Source organism: Hemicordylus capensis, chromosome 10 (genome assembly GCF_027244095.1).
Source record: "Hemicordylus capensis ecotype Gifberg chromosome 10, rHemCap1.1.pri, whole genome shotgun sequence".
Classification (NCBI taxonomy): Eukaryota; Metazoa; Chordata; class Lepidosauria; order Squamata; family Cordylidae; genus Hemicordylus; species Hemicordylus capensis.
This window is the reverse complement of record NC_069666.1, coordinates 11,843,033-11,864,822: the sequence shown is the minus strand read 5'-3', so window position 1 is coordinate 11,864,822 and position 21,790 is coordinate 11,843,033. Positions and strand designations below refer to the sequence as shown.

Here is a 21,790-nt window from a genome sequence, read left to right as displayed (position 1 = left end):
CATCAACAGTAAAGGATCCAGCAGTCAAGAAATATGTTGCAGACTAGCACTTGGTAGGGTTGCAATGAAGGCCTTGGAAAGGATATTTAGATGCCATGACGTGTCTATACCTACAAAGAATCATTTGGACAATGGTTTTCCGTGTGACACTCTATGAATGCAAAAGCTTTGAAGAAGCAAGATAGAAAAAGCACAGACACTTTTGAAATTTGGTGCTGGAAAAGACTTTTGAAGATACCATGGACAGCCAGGAAAACAAACAAATGGATCATAGAGCAAATCATTCCAGAATTTTCACTCGAGGCACAAATGACCAGGCTCAAACTATCATACTTTGGGCACATTATGCGAAAACCCAGCTCCCTTGAGAAGTCCATAATGCTGGAGAAAGTTGAAGGAAAGAGAAGAGGGCGACCAGCAGCAAGATGGATGGACTCGATTGTGACAACAATGAATGCACCACTGAGAGACCTTAAAGGCCAAGCTGAAGACAGATAATCCTGGGCGCTTTCTGGATTAGACCCTACAACGGGGTCAGGACATATCTCAGAAGTGTGCTTCCACACTTTCTGCATCCTGACACCACAGCTCCTATGCGGACAGCAGGGTGCCATTCACATTTCCAATGCCTTGCTTCGAATTTAATCACTGCGAAGTAGAGCTAGGGTGCCGTATATCCAGCATACAGAAGTTGCTGTTTTGTCGGGTTGTTAGTTGCTGCGAGACTGCTCCCCCTACTGTTTACGATCTGAATGCGACTTGCCCAAATGGAGGCATTTTGCTGCTGAAGAGCAGTTGGTCTTGAAAGCACCCTGGAGAGAATCTATCTATGTGGTTGCTAAGTCGACACCAACTTGACGGCACTTAATATCTCTCTCTCTCTCTCTCTCTCTCTCTCTCTCTCTCTCTCTCTCACACACACACACACACACACACGTAATATCCTGTCAGGCTTTTGTATGTATTTCTTTTTCTGTATTGGTCAGTGACTGTAATAAAGATACTGAATTGAACCTCCTCCGAGAAGTGTCTTTGAGGCCCCCGTTACCTGCTTTTAAGTGGACACTTTAGACAATTTTGTTTCAACTTCTTTTCTTTTTTTCACTAAGCCTTTGAGGATCTAGTGTTTTACCATTTCTGCATGGTTTTGTTCCGTTTTTTATATGTCATCTACATTGTATTTTATATTGTTCCACAAATTCTTTTATGAGGATTTATTCTGTAAGCCAGTGTCTGCTTTGCAGACAAAGGAGGAAATCAGAATGCAAGTGTTATTTTAAATAAAACTTATGATAGCCAGTTCTGTCATCAAGCATAAAACAGAGAGGGAGAAAGGTACCTATTATAGACATTCTTTTCCTGTCATTGTTGAAATCCAAAATTGCCAAGAGCCAATAAGTCACAAGTTTGCCCATTTCTTCTACAGTGATTGCCTCTGGAGTCTGAGACTTAAAGATAAACCCAACGTTTCGGGCAGCAGTCACAAGAGCACCTTCATCAGGTGATTGTGCTTGGTAGATCAGTTTCCCTAAAACAATGAAAAAACAAAAACACCTTTTAGGTAACACTACTGAAAACACAATTTTTTTTTTAACAAAGTCTAATGAATTGCAGAACTAATGAACGATACCTTATGCAAAACCTATTTCATTATTATTATTTATTATTATTTATTCAATTTCTATACCGTCCTTCCAAAAATGGCTCAGGGCGGTTTACACAGAGAAATAACAAATAAATAAGATGGCTCCCTGTCCCCAAAGGGCTCACAATCTAAAAGAAACATCAAATAGACACCAGCAACAGTCACTGGAGGTACTGTGCTGGGGGTGGATAGGGCCAGTTACTCTCCCCCTGCTAAATACAGAGAATCACCACGGTAAAAGGTGCCTCTTTGCCCAGTTAGCAGGGGTTACATTACATCTGTATGTACTCCAGGCAAAACATGCTTGTTTACAGAAAACAGTAGAATCATGTGGTATAGCTCTTTCTGGATTGTACCACTTCATGCAGGAAAAGAGGCATACCCTGTGGCTATTGGAGACCCAATGTGGTGCAGTGGCTACAGCTTTGAACTTATACATAGGCACCACCGGGTGGCAACTATCCACCCGCACACAGACCCGACAAATAACTTGTTCCTCCACCTACCCACCATTGCTGGATCCTTGTCATTACTTGAAGAAAAGACACTTTTCACATGCCCAGAGTATTTTCTGTTGTTATCTCAATTCCATTGTTATTCATGGATCACAAAAACACACAAAGTTATACAACTGAATCATAAAGTGGAAATTAAAGTAAGGCTCCAATTCTAAGCGCGCTTACTTGAATGTTAACTCCACTGAAACCAGGAGGACTTACCTCAGAGAACATGTTTAGGATGGCAGCATTAAATGTGAACTACAACATTATTTCACTTTCAGAAACCCAACGTGTGGGACAAAACTTCCCCACTCCCTCCAAAAATATATCTCCTCGCCAATATTTTTCTGATATCACCACTAGACTTTGACCAAACAAACACCATTTGAGATCCCCAGTTCCAGTCATCAATCTGGCTTATCTCAACGAGTGGTCAGGAGGATAAAATGAGGGTGAGGAGGATCATGCATGCTGCCCTGAACTCCTTGAAGGAAATATGTAATATGTGGGATATTCTAGACAACCTACACGATGTAGGCATGGCAAGCATGGTGGACTTTGTCATTGGGCCTTTATGGATTAGGAGTTTGTAGCCATTTTGAGCAGGACTGATTAAACGGGTACAGTCCATTGTGGATCCTCCCTCCCGCCCCCACAAAAACCCCACAAGCTCCATGGAAATTAATGGGAACTGCAGAAGCTTATTTGGTTGTTTTTAATGTTATGAGAACAGAAGTACTGCAAAGCACAAATGGATCCCAGGTCTGATGTGTGCAGCGCAGGTAACGAGAAGAACTTCAACGCTCACTTGTGGGTACTTCTCAATGTCGTAAGAATCAGGCATTCGTTGCTCCAAAACACAGAGTGAGATTTTGGAAGCCAAGCACTCAGATTCTACTCAAGTGATTCAGTAAATACGCATCAAAACTTATCCTTTTATGGCTGGAAACAGCCTCTGTGGAAAGGTCAGTAGATTTTGTATGAGATCTAGCCAATAAACAGATAAAAATGAGTAATTTCCTCAGTACCAAAGTTTAGTCATCATAACATAAAATGTCTTCCTGAAGCACATTTGTGTGACAGACTCAGCAGTGGGGATTAATTCAAGCCAGGGCTTAATTCTGGAACCTGCTTCTATTGCCAGGGTTTTAACCCCAGTACATGTCAAAAGTAATTTGGGACAGGCCTATATTTACAGCTCACCTGGGGCTAGTAGTGACTACTCCTAAGCAATGATCCCTATAACAAGGAATCCCAGATGTTGACTACAACTCCCAGCATCCCCAGCTGCAGTGACCTTTGCCTGGGGATGCTGGGAATTGTAGTAAACAACAACACTTGGGATACCCTATTATAGGAAATACTGCTCCCAAGGTGAGCACATGAATTCCAAATAGCATCTGTGGAGGGTGGGGTGCGGGGGAGGAAGAAGCCAACCCCACCCATTCTTGAACCATGAAAGGCAGTACTGAGATCAGTGCACGTGCAGCTGGATCCGCCTTCCTTCTCCAAATCCCAAGGGGGGCTGTTGGAAGAGAAGCACTAGCAGTTTACCTGAGCAGGGCTGGGGAGGAGGCATTGCCCCCGCTTGGGATACACAGAAACTCCCTGATAACTATACAAGTGCTGATTATTAGCATGTTGGAACCCCTCCACCACCCAACATTGTCAAACCAGCTTTTGAGTTGACAGAGGCATCCCAACATTCTTCACCCATTGATACGTTCAGATGATGTAGACATGGGCAGAAGAACAGGTGAGTGGTGGGGTGGGCACTCACCATAAATAGTTCCTTCCTACTTACTTTCTGTGCATCATCAGAACCCAAAAACAGTTCGTAGCCCAAAGTCCCTCAGAGAGCTTCATGGATGAGCAGGATTCAGGTCTCCCTTGTCCAACTGCAACATACTGGGGCTATTCAAACGCACAGGCGAAACTGGGTTAAGGAAGCCCAGCCCTGTTTTGCCAGCACATGTGAGCTGCACGGCTCCCAGAGGTGGGGCGACAATCTCACTTAGGGAGCCTACCGCTTAGCCTGGGTTTGGGGTGTAAGGGCACTCTTAAACCGGGCTTAGTGCTTGTGTGTCAGTGCCGCGCAACTGCGAGTGGCATCTACACACGAGTAGCCTCCCAGCCAGTGCTGGGATGATCCCTATAATCCACTGCCCTCTTGCATGGTGCATTATAGGAGTTCCGGAGGCAGGGAAGACACATCCCAGCCCACGACCCTCCATGCAGTAGTAGCAATCGTCCGAGAGGGAGATCCACCCACCCAGAAAGAAGGAGCCCTTGATCGTCTGCCGGGGAGATAAGCAATCTAAGGCTTCCTGAGGGCTCACAACCTGTTACACTACATGTGCCATTTTAACAAGAGTGATTGCAGTGAGAATTTGTACAAAAATTTGGGGGGAAATAATGTAAGTCTTTAAAAAATTTCATCTGATTCTTCAGGAGCCTTTTAAAAAAAACAAACCACATACACTTAAGTACCTTTGGAACAATAGAGCTCATTTATAATTAAGCCAATAGAGCTCATTTATAATTACTCGGTGCTTTCGAACACAAAGTCCCCAACCATTTTTTGTAGCCAAACATATTCATCAACTTCTATCAGCATCAAATCAGCAGCATGGCTTTTCACCATAAATCGAAGATTTTGTAGCGTCTGAAGTTGAAAAATCTGAATCCATACAAACCAAAGCAAGACAATTACACATTATGAGATCATGTCTCAAAACAGATACGCACAAGTGCTAGCCAAGTTGTGTTACATCTGAGTTAATCACTAGTGCATGGCCCATCGCTTTCTCTTCAGATCTGCCACAGCAGCAGGACAACACTTTGTGATCCAGTTAAAACAAAGCATGCCTTAGTAGCTAGGCTTAAACCACCATAACCAACAACAGTACTCACCCCCCAAATATCAGCCATATCCAGACCACCACATTGTGTAAAATTTCATATTTATGTATTGACTTTGCGATCATAATGAATTTGTAGCATTTCCAAATAGTGCAAGAAGATATTACAATCTTATATCTTGCCGGCAATGGTGACCTATTTATTTTGAATTCATTAGGCTAGTTCACATGACCCTAGACAGGGTTGGAGGAGTGCCCAGCCAAGGTAGGGGAGCTGTGCATGCTCCCAATCTGTGGTCATATGAATAAACAGCATGGTAGTAGGAGGGGGGCGTGACTGAGTGAGAGGCGGGAGCTTGGTAAGGTGAGTGCGCCCTACCCAGATTCTCTCTCCAGAGGTGCACCTAGGTAATTTTGGAGCTCCGACCTAAAAGCCTTCGGAGCCCCCACCCCCGCAAATTAACTATCATCATGTTCTGCCAGGCAACCACACCACACTAAAGAGGACTGGGGGTGGGGCAGAGGCTGTGGAGGCCCTGGACTTTGGCCCTTGCTGCTGCAGTTCTGTATAAGAACAACTCTGCTGGATCAGGCTCAAAGCCCATCTGTAGTCCAGCATCATGTTTCCCACAGTGGCCCACCAGATCCCCTTGGGAAGCCCTCAGGCAAGAGATGAAGGCCTGCCCCCTCTCCTGATGTTGCTCCCCCTGTAATTGGTATACTTGACCCTGAGGCTGGAGGTGAAACTAAAGCCATCAGACTAGCAGACATTGATAGACCTGCCCTCCATGATTTGCTTAATCCCCTTTTAAAGTAAGGTGTGGGTTTGGTTTGGTTTTCACTGCTGAGTTTGTTGTTTATTTAATTTGTTTTATTTGGGTTTTTCATTGTTGCTTTAACTAATGATTGTTTGCCACCTTTGATGTTTTTCTACAGAAAGAACAGCCACGTTTCCATATACCTGTTAACCAAGTGGTGGGCATTTTGCTTGTATAAGACATTCCTCAAGCTACAAACATCAGTACATGCAAAGAAAGCTCCATGACATATTACATTAAGGAAGTTCCCATCTTACAAATGTCAGCCCACACATATAAACAAGTCTTTCCTCGAGGAAACTATATGCATTCCAAGTTAGGAATGTCCGATTTACAAACCAACTGCTGGAACACAACCCATTTGTAAGCTGGGGACTTCCTGTACAGTTGGGGGCTTCCTGTACAGTTGGGGGCTTCCTGTACAGAAACGTAATTGCTTCCAGGAGCTTTCCAAAATGGGCGGCTTTACTGCGACAGGAAGTGCCTAAACTTAAGCCATTTTGAGCACTGCATCAAAGTGCAACTTTTTAAAAGACACATCAAATGCACAGTAACTGTGAATCGTCAGGAGCAAAGCTGAATAAAGGCCATTGGGTGTATGAAGGGCACTTCTGCCCCTGTCCTCACATCCCTGTAAATGGTTCCCTTGTATTAACTCCCTGCCAAGCCTAAGTGTAACAACTGCATTTGGGAAAGCTCCAGTGAGAGAACATTGAGAGAAATGAATGGAACTACAGATCAGATCACACACACACACACGGATTCTAGCTGGGAGTTATTCACACTTGGCTTCAGGCTTTGGGGTAAACGTTGAGCGAAACCACTTCAAAGTACACTCACAGCATTGAGGGAAACATCCCCTCCCCTCTGCTCTCGGTTTTCTTTTGAAACAAGTCACATGGCAGCAGTCAGTGTTTTCGTTCTAGCCAATGGGGGGTGGGAGAAGGAGAGAGAGCTCCCTGCAGAGATAGATCTGCATTTCTGAAGAGAGCATGCCTCTTATCAGGCTCATGATTTCAACCTCAGTGCCTCTCTCATTTGCTCCAGTGTTTTCAGAAAAAGTAGCTTAAAACCAGCATTTTAAAAACCCGGACATACGTCTAGATAAGTGTAGTGATTCTCATCACAAAGCCCGGTTTCTGTGTGGAGTGGGTCCAAAAATCTTGAAGGGACCTTGAGGTAAGTTTGGCTCGGGGTATGAACTGTTGGATATGGAGTTCCAGTGCATCGATCTTTTGCACCAACTATCCTACTAGGGGCATTGGGAGTAGAGATAGTGAGTAAGGGTCTCCCTAACTGTTCTACCTGTCTCTACTCTATGACCCCTGATCTGACTCTTCAGCACTTCCTGTGCTGAGTCACAATCCTTCCTTTCATCCTAGAGAGAAGATGGAAACATCTCTCTCTCTCTCCTTACCTATTCATTATGTAGTCCTTTAGATTAGGATTAGGTCTTTCCTATCCAAGTGTACTTCACCAATAAATACTTAGTAGTTAGTTCTACAAGAATCTCCATGTGTTTGCTCTAAATAGCTGCAACAACTAAACCACCTTCTGCTACCTACTCTGTAACTGAAGTGTGCGCTCATTCCTTAGTGCTCTGCTGATTTACCGACTGGGGGTAAAAATTAACAACCCCCAACATGAACACTCTCTTCTGAAGGAGATTCGGGCAGAAGCCCGGTGTGTAAAGCCTCATGGAGGCTAAAGTGAAGAGCAGAACTTGGGCTTCTACACTTCCTCCACAACTCAACTCCTATGTAAACTGAACTCAGAATATCTCTGGTCCTCCCCAAGTAGGGTCAAGGAAATCTGGAGCTCAAACACACACTGGCTCTTCCCAGTTTACCTGGTACCTTCTTTCCTAGCAATTACTTTTGGCTGACCGACCTTTTGCCCATTGCAATGATCTGTAAGATTCAGATTCTGTTATGGATTATACTTTTTGCATTTCTGTTTTAGCCACTAGCCAATATAGAAAAAAAATCAAACTCCGCTAAACTAAATTCAACCACGCTGTGGTAAAGGGAAGGAAGAAGAAAGGGAACAGGGTGCAGGTTCCCCCTCCCTGCTCCAGTAGAATTCTAGTAATGAAATATTGTCTAAACCAGTTGTTGTTGGCCTACAACCCCCATTATCTCCGGTCACAGTGGCCAAGTAGCCAGGGATCATGGGAGTAGATCATTGACTCCCTGATCAGTCAATGAGTCCCTGCATCTTTCATGAGCTTACCTGGGATTTTCTCTTCAGACAAGACTGTATGGCAGAGAGAAAGGAGCCTAAAGAATTCATGTACTTCTGAATCTCCTGATTTAATTGATTCAATCAAGCTGTGGTCATAAAAACAAAATTTGAGGTCTGCTAATGGGTTAAATGAGAAATCCAGTGGCATCGTTTTCTGTGGAAGAGAGCAAGACAGAGGGGAAACCCCAGTTACTACAGAGAAAACATGACTATACGTGACATTTTTGTTGACCTTACCAAAAATAAAAATAAAAATAAAGGTCTGGGTATTAAAAGATCTGTCTGCTCTGTAATTGCCTAGCTGTGGTCTGCCTCAGAGCCAGGCCAGGCCTGACTGGAGGAAAGCTCTGAGAAAAGACTTGTGCAGAGATGCAATCCTCCCACAAAGGGTGGGTTCTGCTGTGTCGAGTTGGTGTCGACTCCTGGCCACCACAGAGTCCTGTGGTTGCCTTTGGTCATGTACAGGGGGGATTTACCATTGCCTCCTCCCGTACAGGATGAGATGATGCCTTTCAGCATTTTCCTATATCACTACTGCCCGATATAGGTGTTTCCCACAGAACCAGCAACCTCTGGCTTGCTAATCAAGTCATTTCCCCACTACGCCATTAGGTGTCTTTGCAGTGGAAATAACTGAATGATTCAGTCGTATCCAAAGCAGGAAAATGTTTCACCCCTGGTAGGGGCCAAGTGGAAGAAGGAACAGTGTTCCCTGTAACAGGGTATCCCAGATGTTGACTACAAGACTGCAAAGCCCAAGGCCATTGCAGCTGAGGATTATGGGAGTTGTAGTCAACAACATCTGGGAATCCCTGTTACAGGAACACTGCCTGTGAGTGGACATTTTGAGGTCCCTGCACACTAGCAATTTTCTCCCAGACCACTATTTGGGAATTATTGAGCAAGAGAATGAAAATTCATTGTCATTTTCTTTTGTCAGAGACAAGAGCTGGAAAAGTTTCTGTTCCCCATCTCTACAAGTCCAAGAAAACTGACTGCCAGTGATGTCCTGGCTGCTGCCTCCTGGCATGTGTGTCATTGCACTTCGCTTGACAAAAAAAAGCTCAAGTGTTTGTTATTGTTTTGCCTTTTAAGATTTAGCCTGAAAAGCCTTTATAAACTGTATCACCACTGACAACCTCTCCCATTAGCTCCAGAAGTATACAAACCTGCTTTCACTTGAGGGTTTTGCCCCTGGGCATGAAAAGAAAAGACTTATTATATTACTTGGAGTTTATTAGGGCCATAACTTTTATAATAATCCTTTGCAGAAAATGTAAATAGCACGAAAAAATGCAATCACTGTACTTCTAAATGCTTCTCTGAAGCTGGAACAAGAAGTTGGGTGGCCAGCAAGCATCTCAGAAACCCTGCCTCTGGGTGTCTTTCCACCCTCCTGAGTGGAAAATGGTGACAGCAGCAGGGAATGAGAAGCAATGGGAAGGAGACAGGGCCAGCTCTATGACTTTTGGCACCCTAGGCAAAGTATGACTCGGGTGCCCCCTACCCCCCATTCATTTCAAACAGGGGTGGGCAAACTGTTGACAGCTGGAGGGCCAAGTTTGCCCACCCTTGGTTTAAATTTATATTCTGTAACATACAGAATACAGTTTTAACTGAACATGGGGTCCAGCACCAAAGTCACACTTGGTGGCTGGTTCTGGCTGGAGCGGAAGAAAGAGATTATACTTTTTAAAATCCATAAGGCCACTGCCACTGCCAACCCATGCCAGAGTCAGGCTCCACAGAGTCCACACCTGCCACGCACCATGCCCCACCACTCACCTGACCGATGCGCGTGCCAGGCTGACCCCTCCAACAGCTGTTGTGAATGCACATCAGACAGGTGAGCAGCGAAGACACACAGCAGGAGCGGACCCTGGGCAGAGCAGGGCAGGGCACCGCATTTGTGCATGTGTTTGTCTGTCTGAACACTTGCTGTGGGTAGGGATGTGCCCGAACTGGTTCGGAGGCCATGCTGGAGGCCTCCGAACCGGTCCAGTTCCGAGCTGGTCCGGTGGTTCGGCATGGAGGGGGGTTGTAGCTTTAAGGGTGGGGGGGTGGTACTCCCCCCCCCCCGCCGCCGCTCTTCCCCCTCCGGTGCTGTGTTTTTTGATAAAGATTCTGGGGCGGCAGCATTCCTCCCTGCCCCCATTGTTAGCCTGCCAGTGCTGAAGTCAGTAACATGCATGCGCCCGTTCCGCCGCGCGTGCGCACCCACCACCGCCACGCGCGCGCTCCACAGACGTCACACGTCAACATGTCACGTCTGCGGAGCACGTGCGTGGCAGCGGCAAGTGCGTGTGGGAGGCGGAACGCATGTTGGTTTACAACTTTACATGGGGGGGAAATTGTGGGCCTTCTAATTACGATTATTACTATGTTGCTAATGTGAGGTGGAATACAGAAGAGAAATTGAAAGTACATTCTAGTAAGTAAGCAAGCGGGGGTATAGCAACCATGGAGCAAGGGGCAATGACTGTCCCCCAGCCGCCTGTTGGGGGTTGTTAATTTTACCCCCGGTAGGTAAACAGCAGAGAGCACCCACTCCAGTTACAGAGTAGGTAGCAGAAGATAGTTTAGTTGTTGCAGCTATTTAGATCAAACACATGGAGATTCTTGTAGAGCTAAATACTAAGTATTTATTTGTTAAGTACACTTGGATAGGAAAGACCTAATCCTAATCTAAAGGACTACATAATGAATAGGTAAGGAGAGAGAGAGAGACGTTTCCATCTACTCTCTAGGAGGAAAGGAAGGATTGTGTGACACAGGAAATGCTGAAGAGTCAGATCAGGGGTCATAGAGTAGGGACAGATAGGGAGACCCTTACTCACTGTCTCTACTCCCAATGCCCCTAGTGGTCATTACAATAGTTGGTGCAAAAGGTCGATGCACTGGAACTCCATTGGCCTCTCCTGCACCCAGCCAGAGACCAAAGCACTCACTGGCTCGGGGGGGGGGGGACGGGGGACACACTTGCCAGCCAGCCAGCGTTTCAATGAAACACTGACTGGAAAAAGATGGGAGAAGGTCCAAACAGACCCTCTCCTAGGCAGTGGCCCCAACCTCTGCGTCCGATGCAAGGGGGCAGGGCCAATGATGAAAACAGGGCCTGTCAGCCCAAGGAGAGCTTCCCTTCCCCAGTCAGCGGTTTGTGGAATCGCTGACTGGGAGCTCCTTTCCTGGCCTCCTTGAGAAGGCAGGTAAAGCAGCTCCCAGTCAGCGATCCCGAGGCTGACGGGCCTCATTCTCAGCATTGGCCCCACCCCCTTGCACCTGACATCAGATGCAGGGGGTGTGGCTTGTGGGTTAACACTTCACACACACAATGGTAAAGCTTAGAGGACTTTGTCCTCTAGCCGTGGCCAAGCTCCCCACGGCCCTGCAGTGTTCTCTCTAGGTTTTTTTCGTCTGTGTGCAGAATGAGTTTTGTTCTGGGCAGCAGTATCAAGGCAGTGTGTGTGCACATGCATCAGAGTGGGGCCTTCCTGTTTAACCTGAGTGGGATCTAAAATTAACTGAGCAGACATCAAAAACCATGTGAGCAGAGGGAACACTGCACCTCTGCAAACATGAGTTTTATATTCATATTATACGCTAATGTACGTCCCACATGAAATAACCTTTTACTGTACTGAGTCAGACTAGTCGCCTATCCACCATAGTCTTGTCTAGTCTGATGGCCAGACAAGATGTAATTTTAAAACTTATCATTGTTTAGTTTGGGAGGGTGCTTGACCCTTTAATTCTGAGCTGTTTCCGCACTGTTATCCCCCCCCCCGCCTCCCAGAATGCTAGAACTTCATAGGCATTACTGCAGCAAATTGCACCTTCAGAGACAAATATCAGCCAGGATGGGTGATTTTCAGTGGGAAGACAAAACGTTCTGCTCCAGTTTGGGTTCCTATAAAGTTATTTTAAGATTTTTTTAAAAACTACCAACTAAACTATGACTCATATAACATCACATCTAATTTGGACCTGACTTCAGTGGCTCTCCAGTGTCCTGGGCAGGAGTCCTTCTCAGCCCTAATACCGGAAATCTCTTTTGCACCGGAGATGCTGAGGCTTGAACCCGAGACCTTCTGGGTGCAAAGCAGGAGTGCTACTGCTATGCTAACATGACCTCAGCATGCAAAAATACCCTATTAATCCTGTAGTAATGGTGGCAAATGTTTTGGCAAACATGCCACAAGCAGAATCCAGCTTTAGGGCCCCAGCATTAGGGATGTGCACGGAACTGGTTCGGAGGCCCTTTATGGGCCTCCGAACTGGTTCGAAAGCCTCAGGGGTCTTCCTTTAAGAGCAGGGGAGGGTGCATTTACCTCCCGCTGCTTTTTCCCTGCCGGCGTCCATGTTTCTTAATGCGTACCTCCCTGCCGCCCCATTGCCCTTGTCTTCCGGATATGAACGGAAGTCGCCAACACGAGGGCCAGCTTTACTTCCTGTCTCCTCCAAGTCCCTTTCCCTCTGTCCCAATTATCACGCTCTTCAGTTAGCATCCCGCCTCTCCTTCTTTCTCTCCACCTTAGTACTCTCAGGTTTGTTTCCAAGAGAGGCAAGAATTCCTTGTACTCATGTTCAGGAGAGAGCATGAACGCCATCCTTTAAAAAACAAACAAACCTTGAAAGATGAACTTTTTAATGCTTTTTAAACCATAATACTGGTTGACTCAAGAAACACCAGTTTACCATATGTTTTCCCATTAATCGAGCACTTATTAAAGGTCATGATGTTCTGAGTGAGAGTCCCAGTTTTGTCTGAAAAAATGTACTCAATTTGTCCCAGTTCTTCACTGAGAGTTGTAGTCCAAACTTTAGCAGGAGTATCGTCTTTGGAATAACACATTTTGTGATCCCAGTTGATGAAGTAGCTGTGCTCAAGCCGAAACACTTCCATGCTTTGAAAGTAACACAGATGGAAAACACTTGTCAGGATGCTTTATAGTATACCATACAAATAAAAGGAGGCCAAGCAAACAGTTGGTTCCTTGAATATAAAATATATATTCAATATTACAGTACTCTAGAACACTTGTATTCAGTCTTTTCAAACCCAGAGCTACCCTGTCCTGTAACATATAATCTACCTTCAGTATTTACAGAGAGGGATGAACACATATCGTATTTACCCGAATATGATTATTATTTATTATTTGAATAGAAGACGACCACGTTAAAAAATAGAGGTTATACCTGTTTTTATCCAAAAGGAACAGCACTCTGAATTTAAGATGACCGCCCAATTTCTAACATCCAAGAACTTGTGGGGGAAATCCTAGTCTTTGATTCAGGTAAATACAGTATGATGGAAGATTTAAAGGTAGGTCTCGGGTTCTGTCCCTATCTCTTGTCACTCTACTCCAGTGATCTTCACTGTTTTTCAAGTGGAGGCCAATTTGGCAAAAAACAAACAAACCTTCAACGTGAGAGTCATTTCCCACTGTGCTTTCCACCCAGTGTGTGTTTTCCCCAGTGCTGGGAGGGCCCTATATGAGAGACGGAGTCCTCTCTTAAAAGCTCTATAGGGAGAGCACTGGGAAGGGCTACACCTCTTAGCACTCCATGCACGCCTTCCAAGACGGTGCATGAGCTCAAGAGTTTTCCTTAAAGCAACCCCACTGGCACTGGGCAAAATGCAGCACTGCACAGCAAGAATGTCATCTCCGCACGGTATCAGGGGGACTATGCCGGGTATTCACCTTTGGCCAAAGCTTCACACAGGCCCAACAAGCAGTTAATCAGGTGGCCACGCTTAGGGCTGATGGGGGCCACCAGTGGTCCCTGGGCCTTACAATGAACACTGGTCTAGTCTCTAGTAATGGCTCTCTTATAATAGGGTTGACCAAGGCCTCCAGCTTGAAGACCCACTAAAAGCACCTCTGTGGAACAGAATAAATATTTATCACACAATTCACTGATGATTCCCCAACCTTCCTTTCCAAATTTAACAGTGATCTCCAGGGCTCAGCACGGCACTTTCCAGACTAGACCCTACAACGGGGTCTGGACGTGTATCGGAAGTGTGCAAGCTTCCACACTTCCTGCGTCGTGACACCGCAGTCCCTTCACGGACAGCAGGGTGCCGTTCACATTTCCAATGCCTTGTTGCGAATTTAATCGCTGTGACATAGAGCAAGGACGTTGTATATCCGGCGTGAAAAAGTTGCTGGTTTTTTCTGTTAGTTGCTGTGAGACTGTTCCCCCTGCTGTTTATGGCCCGAACGCAACTTGCCCAAATGGAGACATTTTGCTGCTAATGAGCAGCTAGTCTGGAAAGTGCCCAGGCCTGCTCAACTTTGGCCCCCCAGCTACAACTCCCATAATCCCCAGTTAGAGTTGCTAATAGCCAGGGATTATGGGAGTTGTAGGACAACATCTTTAGGAGGGCCAAAGTAGAGCAGCCCTGTCCTACAGTGACTAAAAGGCTTGGACCTTGGGTGAAAGTTCTAGAACTTCAAGCTAGACTTGGAAAATGTCTCTCTTTATGTCCTTGTTGCCCAAATTTGATGCATGGGCATATCATTAAGAGGTCATCTTCACTGGATCTCAGAGACCATAACTGTAAACCACCATGAGCATCCCCGATGTGTTACAGAAATGTAATAGAATACATGCATACATACATACACACATACATACACCCATAATGGGGTATGTAGCAGGAGAAAGAATAATGTTTTTCTGTGTTAAATTTCGGAGCAGAAATAGCCTTTGTTTCAGATTAGAACAGTCTAAAAAAAATCTTCATAACTGGGAATGACTCAGTAGGAAATAGCTTCAGAATAGCCTATTCTTACCACAACACCATTGGCAATTTGTGGTGGGGCTTGCTACTGCCAAATGCCATTGCAGGAAGCAACATTATCCACTGCTTGGCATTTGCAGTTTTTGAGCAGACCAAGGGCAAGGGATGCGGGGTTTATATAGAGTGCATTCTGTACACTTGACTACTTTAAGTCAAATTTGATATGTAAAATTCTGCTACCTTTTACATACAGACATCACAGCTAAAGGTTACAGCATGCCACACCTCTCAGCGATGAGAGATGAGGAACTAATCAATTCAGGAACTAATTCTAGAAGTCTAGCTCACCCAGAAAAGCTCCCAAACTCAAGGAAAATGTTTCATATATCAAGATGCTTGGGACGACATGTAAGAAACGTCTCCCCCACCCATTTTATCATGGGCAATGTCCTGAGTCACTCTTTACTATACAAAAACCCAAGACAGAAGAATATAAAACCATTTTAAAGAGTAACTCTCAATACTGTGAACAGATGTACAGCTCATGATAAACAGCTGACTGGTACAGCTGCTCTGAGTAACAGAAGCTTGACTACCCAGTCACCCTCTGCAGGGGAAAAACAGGATTACACTCCTAAGGATGAATATGCATTGAAGGGAAAACTGGCATCTTACCTCACATATAATGAAATGGGCACAACCGAATTGAGTATGATAATATAGGACCAAAACATAAGAAACCCTGAAAATATAGAACTATTCACCACTTCACTCCAGTACAGGTAAATTCTGGATTTGATCCCAACCTGATCCTCCCAAACTCAATTTCCTATTGCCAGAATAATTCCCATGAATACCAAAAGTCCAAAAATCTGAAATGAGAGATGAACAATCAATCAGGTTTTCTTTCAGAATGATTATCCTGGCCTCAAACTTAGTACTAGTTGTTGTACCATGTTGAAAAGTGTATATACTACTCTTCAACCAAATTATCAAAGAGTTTCACTCAGAAAAAGAAATAAATGATAGATAAAATGGTTCCCTGTCGCCAAAGGCCTCACAATCAACTTACCTATTTAAGTGTAAAACCAAAATTGTACCTGTTTGCTCCACATCCTATTGGACAATGCATTATGCTATTGTCTAACCAAATAAGTACATAAGATGGATCAAAACTTCATATGGCACCAAAAATAAGAGTCAGCCCAAATAAACTGAAGGGAGGACCAGACTCCTCCAGGGTATTTTTCACACAGCAGGCTTTACTGCAAGTTTAAAGTAGCCCCCCAAAACCAATGCAAAAAGTGGATTTTTAAAATCCCAGAAATAAATTGGACTACACCCTAATGCACAATGAAAAACCCGAATTGTGTGTGAAGTGTTCCTGATAGCTTGCAGGGGCTTCGGGGTTAATCTGGCTGATATATGAACGCACACCCTCCATTCCAGAGGAGATGCGAGCTAAGAGTCCAGGGCGAAAAACACCCAGGCTTCATTTCCAAGATCACCTTGATGGATGGAGGAAGGGAGAGAGGAAACATAATGGAGCAACTCTTGGCTGAAAGTTACTCAACCACCACCACACAAGGGCTTTGGGGACAGAGGTGGCTTGAGGGATGAGCAGTGGCCTGGACCTTTGGCAGCTGTCCAACAATGCTGACTTCCGTCACCAGCCCACACTGATTATACTTATCTTAGTCTGCAAGTTTTGAATTGAGTCAGGGTACTAAAAAGCTTGATGTGAGAAATTAGAAACATTTTTACTTTTTTAATGCCTTGTTTCAGAGCCTTTAGCGTTGTTGTTTTTTGTCACCACATTATCAAATGTACATTCTGGGCTCATAAGAGCTTGACTCTCCTTCTGGGATATCAGGGCTTCTCGTAAGAGATGGTAGAGAAGAAAAGTGTGCCTCAGATGCTGTATGTTGCCATCCTCAAATTCTATCCTCTAGAGAGTTTCCACAGGAGACTGAAAAAAGACAGCTCACATTGCTCGCTCATTCATTCATTCATTCATTCATTTGATTTCTACACCGCTCTTCCAAAAATGGCTCAGGCAGTTTACACAAAGAAATAATAAATAGATAAGATGACTCCATGTCCCCAAAGGGCTCACAATCTAAAAAGAAACACAAGATAGACACCAGCAAGAGTCACTGGAGGTACTGTGCTGGGGGTGGATAGGGCCAGTTGCTCTCCCCCTGCTAAATAAAGAGAATCACCACGTTAAAAGGTGCCTCTTTGCCAAGTTAGCAGGGGTTAGCAGGGGAACCAAGTTAGCAGGGGACCAGTGTTCTCTGGGAAGAAGGAATAACTCTCACTAAAGTGGTTTGTAGCACAGACACTGCCCACTAGAAGGACTGGCTATATGTAAAGGTGCGTATTCTTCAGAAATCCCCCAAATGCACAGGAGATCAGACCATGCAAAGCGGCTCCTTCTCCCTGTTCTTTGCACAGAGCTCAAAGGCCAAGCAGATTTAAAGCTAGTATTCAGCAGAGAAGCATTCCCACCCTTTCTACACTGCCCTTGACTGGGATTGGCACTACATATGATTCCCTGTACGTGCCAGAATGTTCTTGAAGACATTCCTAAGACAAACTGTCTCCTTAAAGTCCCTCTGGGGTGACGTCACTCCCTACTGCCACCTACTAGAAGCAGTGTTTAGTGGCAGATCCGAGTTCACAGCACAAGTTTCAGAATTTGGCCCAACATCAGTGCAATCCTATATTAAGCAAATATGTGAAAAGCTGTGGGGTGGCAGGGAGACTTTATATTGTTTTAGTAGCTAATGAGAGAGTGCTTACTGCAAGTATTCTCAGAAATGTTTGGTTCAAGCTGTATTTTTCTAAGCACTTTAACTTGACTGAACAAATAGCATTAGTGGCATGGAGGGAGTTGTTTGGAAAGTCTACAAATAACTCTGAAAATGCAAGTGGAAATGTTTCTACTAGAATAGATTTTTGCTTTTCTGTCATTAAGACGTCTGTCATCATTCAATTTTTTTTCCCCTGAATTACAGCAAGATCACTGAACCCCAAGTCCTGGCCCAACTCAGGTCTCCTTAAATGGTCCAGGGATGGACCATAGGAATTGTGCAGGGATGGGTCTTGCTCCCACCAGCCCTCACCTCAGGAGACATGAGAGCCAGATTGATGAGCCATGTGGCAAAAGGCATAGCAAAAAAAAAAAAAAAGGGACCCAAGCCAACCCAAGAGGGAACCCAAGGTCAGAACCCCTGCTAACTTGTCAAAAGAGGCACCTTTTAATGTGGTGATTCTCTGTTTAGCAGAGGGGGAGTAACTAGCCCTATGCACCCCCAGCACAGTACCTCCAGGGACTGTTGCTGGTATCTAGCTTGTGTTTCTTTTTAGACTGTGAGCCCTTTGAGGACAGGTTTCCATCTTATTTGTTATTTCTCTGTGTAAACCACCCTGAGCCATTTTGGGAAGGGCGGTATAGAAATCGAATGGATGAATGAATGAATAGCCCTCCCTGAAGAGCTTTGCCATGTTCCCTCCCTCAATGTTTTTAAAAAACATCTTAAAACAAATCTTTTTAAGGAGGCTTTTTAATATCATTATTATTTTGTTATATCTGGCAGGTTCTTTAGCTACTTTAGCTTTTTATAATTTTCAGTTTTAATTTGAACCTAATAATTGTTTACATCTTATTACTTGTCTCTGTGTCTATCTTGTTGTTGTAAGCCACCATGAGCAGTATTGCACTGGAGGGGCGGGGTATAAATATTTCAAATAAATAAATAAATAGATAGATAGATAAATAAATAAGGTCAAAGCAGGCCAGCCACCAGGGCAACCCAAGATACTGTGGTGCCTGAGGTGAGGTGCCAAATGCTGCCTTGCCCCATGCCCCTGGTGGGGGCCAGACCCCATTTTAAAACTGATCCTTACATGCTTTGAAAGTGTCATAGAGGGGCAGGGAGGAGGGAAGGTTGCCAGCAGCCTCTTCTCGTGCTTCTTGCAAACTTTGTAAGGGGTGTGGGGAGACAAGGGTGGCCTCCTCAGTTCTCCCTGCACACCTAGGAAAACTTTTGAGGATCAGATGAGCTGCTTCAGTGGCAACATCTCAGTGGCAACATCTCGCCACCCTGATGGAGCCCCAGGAATCTGCTGCCTGAGCTGACGGCCTCGCCTTGCCTCATGAAGGGGCCACCCCTGCCAGCCACTTTCTCTTCTTGCCTCTCCGCTCCCAGCTCACGTGGGCAGAAAGAAGTTCTTGCCCAAGAGTGGAATGTCACTTCTCTCTCATACAAACCTTTCTGATTCACGTATTATTTGAAAATGTACGCCAAAAACTGTCAAGATTTATTCAGTGATCAAAAGTAAAATGCTTTGGCTTAGAAATCAGCCACATCATTGGTTGGGGGAAAATGAGAATGATGTCTCCGCCTGCATGACCCTCCCCACTCTACAAATCCTTCCATCCTCATTGCTAAGGCTACATAGGGGCAGGACAATGCTAAAAGGAACTTGACCCCACCCCACAGGAACATTAATGATTTTCCTGCCCTGCTGGCCATGCAAAAAATATGTTTAACAGATGAGATGCTTCTTTGGTGACTAGCTTCTGGAGTTTTCCAAATTTGGGCCTTGGAAATCAGTAATCAGTTTTACTGTCAAGGGGCTGATACATACTCCTCCATAGTGGCATGCGAGTCCCGTGCCATTCTGGGACGTTATTGTTAACCAATGGGTTACTATCTACTTGGTAGACGATAGCCAATTTTGTACGTACCAAGGAGGGGAAAACTTTATAGTTCAAAGAAGCTTTATTGAATTCTGCAGAGTTAACAAAGTGGCCGTCCAGGGGATAGCTACCAAAGACAAGATGGACCTAAGATGGTGTCTATCCAAAGCTTTTATACAACAATTGATACATCTGAATACATCATCATTCACAAGCCAGCCAGGTAGTCGGGCCATACAACTCCATATTAGGCCAACAGGCTTACAATACTACCATTGTTAAAGGAGTGCTTATGCAGCTTTCGAGGAGGCAGTTCAGATACCAGCATCATCACCTCTCCTGACCAGTAGGCCAGAACAAAGCAAGGCATAGAGAATACATACTATGTTGCAAGTTACAAGGTCTGCAAGGCACAGAGTAAGAGAACCAAAGCATACTAAGCAGATTCTTTCCCACTGACACACATTCAGGAATACAAGATGGAGGGGACTCTTGCTCTCTTCAGCTACCATCCAAATGGTGTAGCAAGAGCTCAGTTCTCCATTAACTATATACCCTAGGATCAATACATATAGATCAATATGAAATGCTTAGATTCACGGGTAACATTATGAATGAAGAAAACATGTGGACAGCAGAGCCAATGACATGGCTTCTTGCCACATTTTCTGCACTGGATGGTAGAGGTTCCCCAGGGTTTCAGGGAGTGATTTTCCCCAGCCCTACCTGGACATCAGGGGTGTATATAGGGTAGGGCAGGCAGGGCACGTGCCCCGGGCACCACTTGAAGGGGGCACCAGTGCCATGCTGCAAAAAAAATTTTTTTTAACCTGTAGCCCATTCAGGGGGCTTCCTAAAGGCCATGGGGATGGGATCTCCAAAGGTTCCCCCCCCGCCAACCTTTTTTAATTTACTGGTGCAGCCCATCCCAGGCTGATTTTTGGGCCTGCAAACATCGGCGTGGCAACCATTTTGGAGGCCACCACACATGCTCAAATGGCCTCTGTGAGGCCTGGCAAGGCCTAGGGCCTTGCAGAGACCATTTGAGCATATGCGGTGTCCATTTTGTTTTTGGTAGCCATTTAAATATATATATATTATAATGGCCACCAGACATGCTCAAATGGTCCCTGCAAGGCCCTAGGCCTTTCCAGGACTTGCAGAGGCCATTTGAGTATGCATGGCTGCCTCTAAAATGGCTGCTGCACTTATCTTTGCAGGCCCAAACAGCCCTGAAAATCAGCGCGGGACGGGCTGCGGCAGTAAATTAAGAGGCCGGTGGGGGGAGGAAGAACCTTTGCAGACACACACACAAACCCCCACAGCCTTTAGGAAGCTCCCTGAAGGGGCTACAGGTAAAAAGAATTTTTTACAAAAAATTAATATAAGTCAGTGAGAGCCGCTGCCCATCAGAGTAGACAATGCCAAGCTAGATGGAGTGTCTGACTCAATATAAAGCAGCTTCCCATGTATCTAAGTTGCTTCTGTAAATCTTCAGGAAAGCCAACAAGCATCAAAATCCCAGTGTATGACTATCAGAAGTTTTATTCAGCACTTTATGGCTTCTGAGTTTTTTGTTTTTTAAAAAAATATTTTTCAAATATCTCTCTTGCCAAAAGGAATAGAAGGGCACTTCCAGACGTTGTTTAGTCTGGAATTGTGTTACTGTGTTTATTGGATACATGTGTGTGCTACACAATGTAGTTCTCCTTCCTTTGTCAGCCTGTACTGTTGATGGAACTGCCTTGGGAATGATTGGTCAACACCCTCAGTTTAAGCAAATGTGGGGAATTTAGCTTAAAAGGGGAGAGAGTTCCAAGCAGTTTTAATTTGTGCAAGTGGCTGAACTCAAGGAAACTGGCTTGAGAGAGAGGTTTTAATTAACAAAAGGAGTTTATTGTAAGAACAAATAAAAGCAGTTCTTGCTACAGTAAGAATGCAAACCCTACAAGTATCTTTACTCAAAGTCTGAAGAGCTTGTGATAGGCAGATCCACTGCAGCTCTAGCCTACACATTCATTAAAATGATGCCCTGAGGTGAACAATTGGACTGTACCACTCCATGGCCGGTAAACCCCTCCTGTATTCTACCAAAAGAAAACAGGGCTCTGTGGGCGGCAGGAGTAGAAATCAACTTAACTGCACAATTTACTTTTACCTTTTACTTCGTGTGCATGTGGGAATCAGGTTTTTGAGTGTTTTTGAGCGTCTGCCTTTCAAGTTTTATTTATTTATTTATCCAGTCATTCATTCGATTTCTATA

At 44.8% G+C, this 21,790-nt stretch overlaps 1 protein-coding gene across 1 annotated transcript in view; it reads right to left on the bottom strand.

Moving 5' to 3' along the window:
- ATP8B4 (ATPase phospholipid transporting 8B4 (putative)) overlaps positions 1-21,790 on the bottom strand; it is a 103,732-nt gene that overhangs the window by 31,469 nt on the left and 50,473 nt on the right. Inside the window, 2 exon segments of the mRNA XM_053272501.1 lie at positions 1,288-1,528; positions 8,057-8,260. Of these exon segments, the coding sequence (XP_053128476.1) occupies positions 1,288-1,528; positions 8,057-8,260 (445 nt within the window).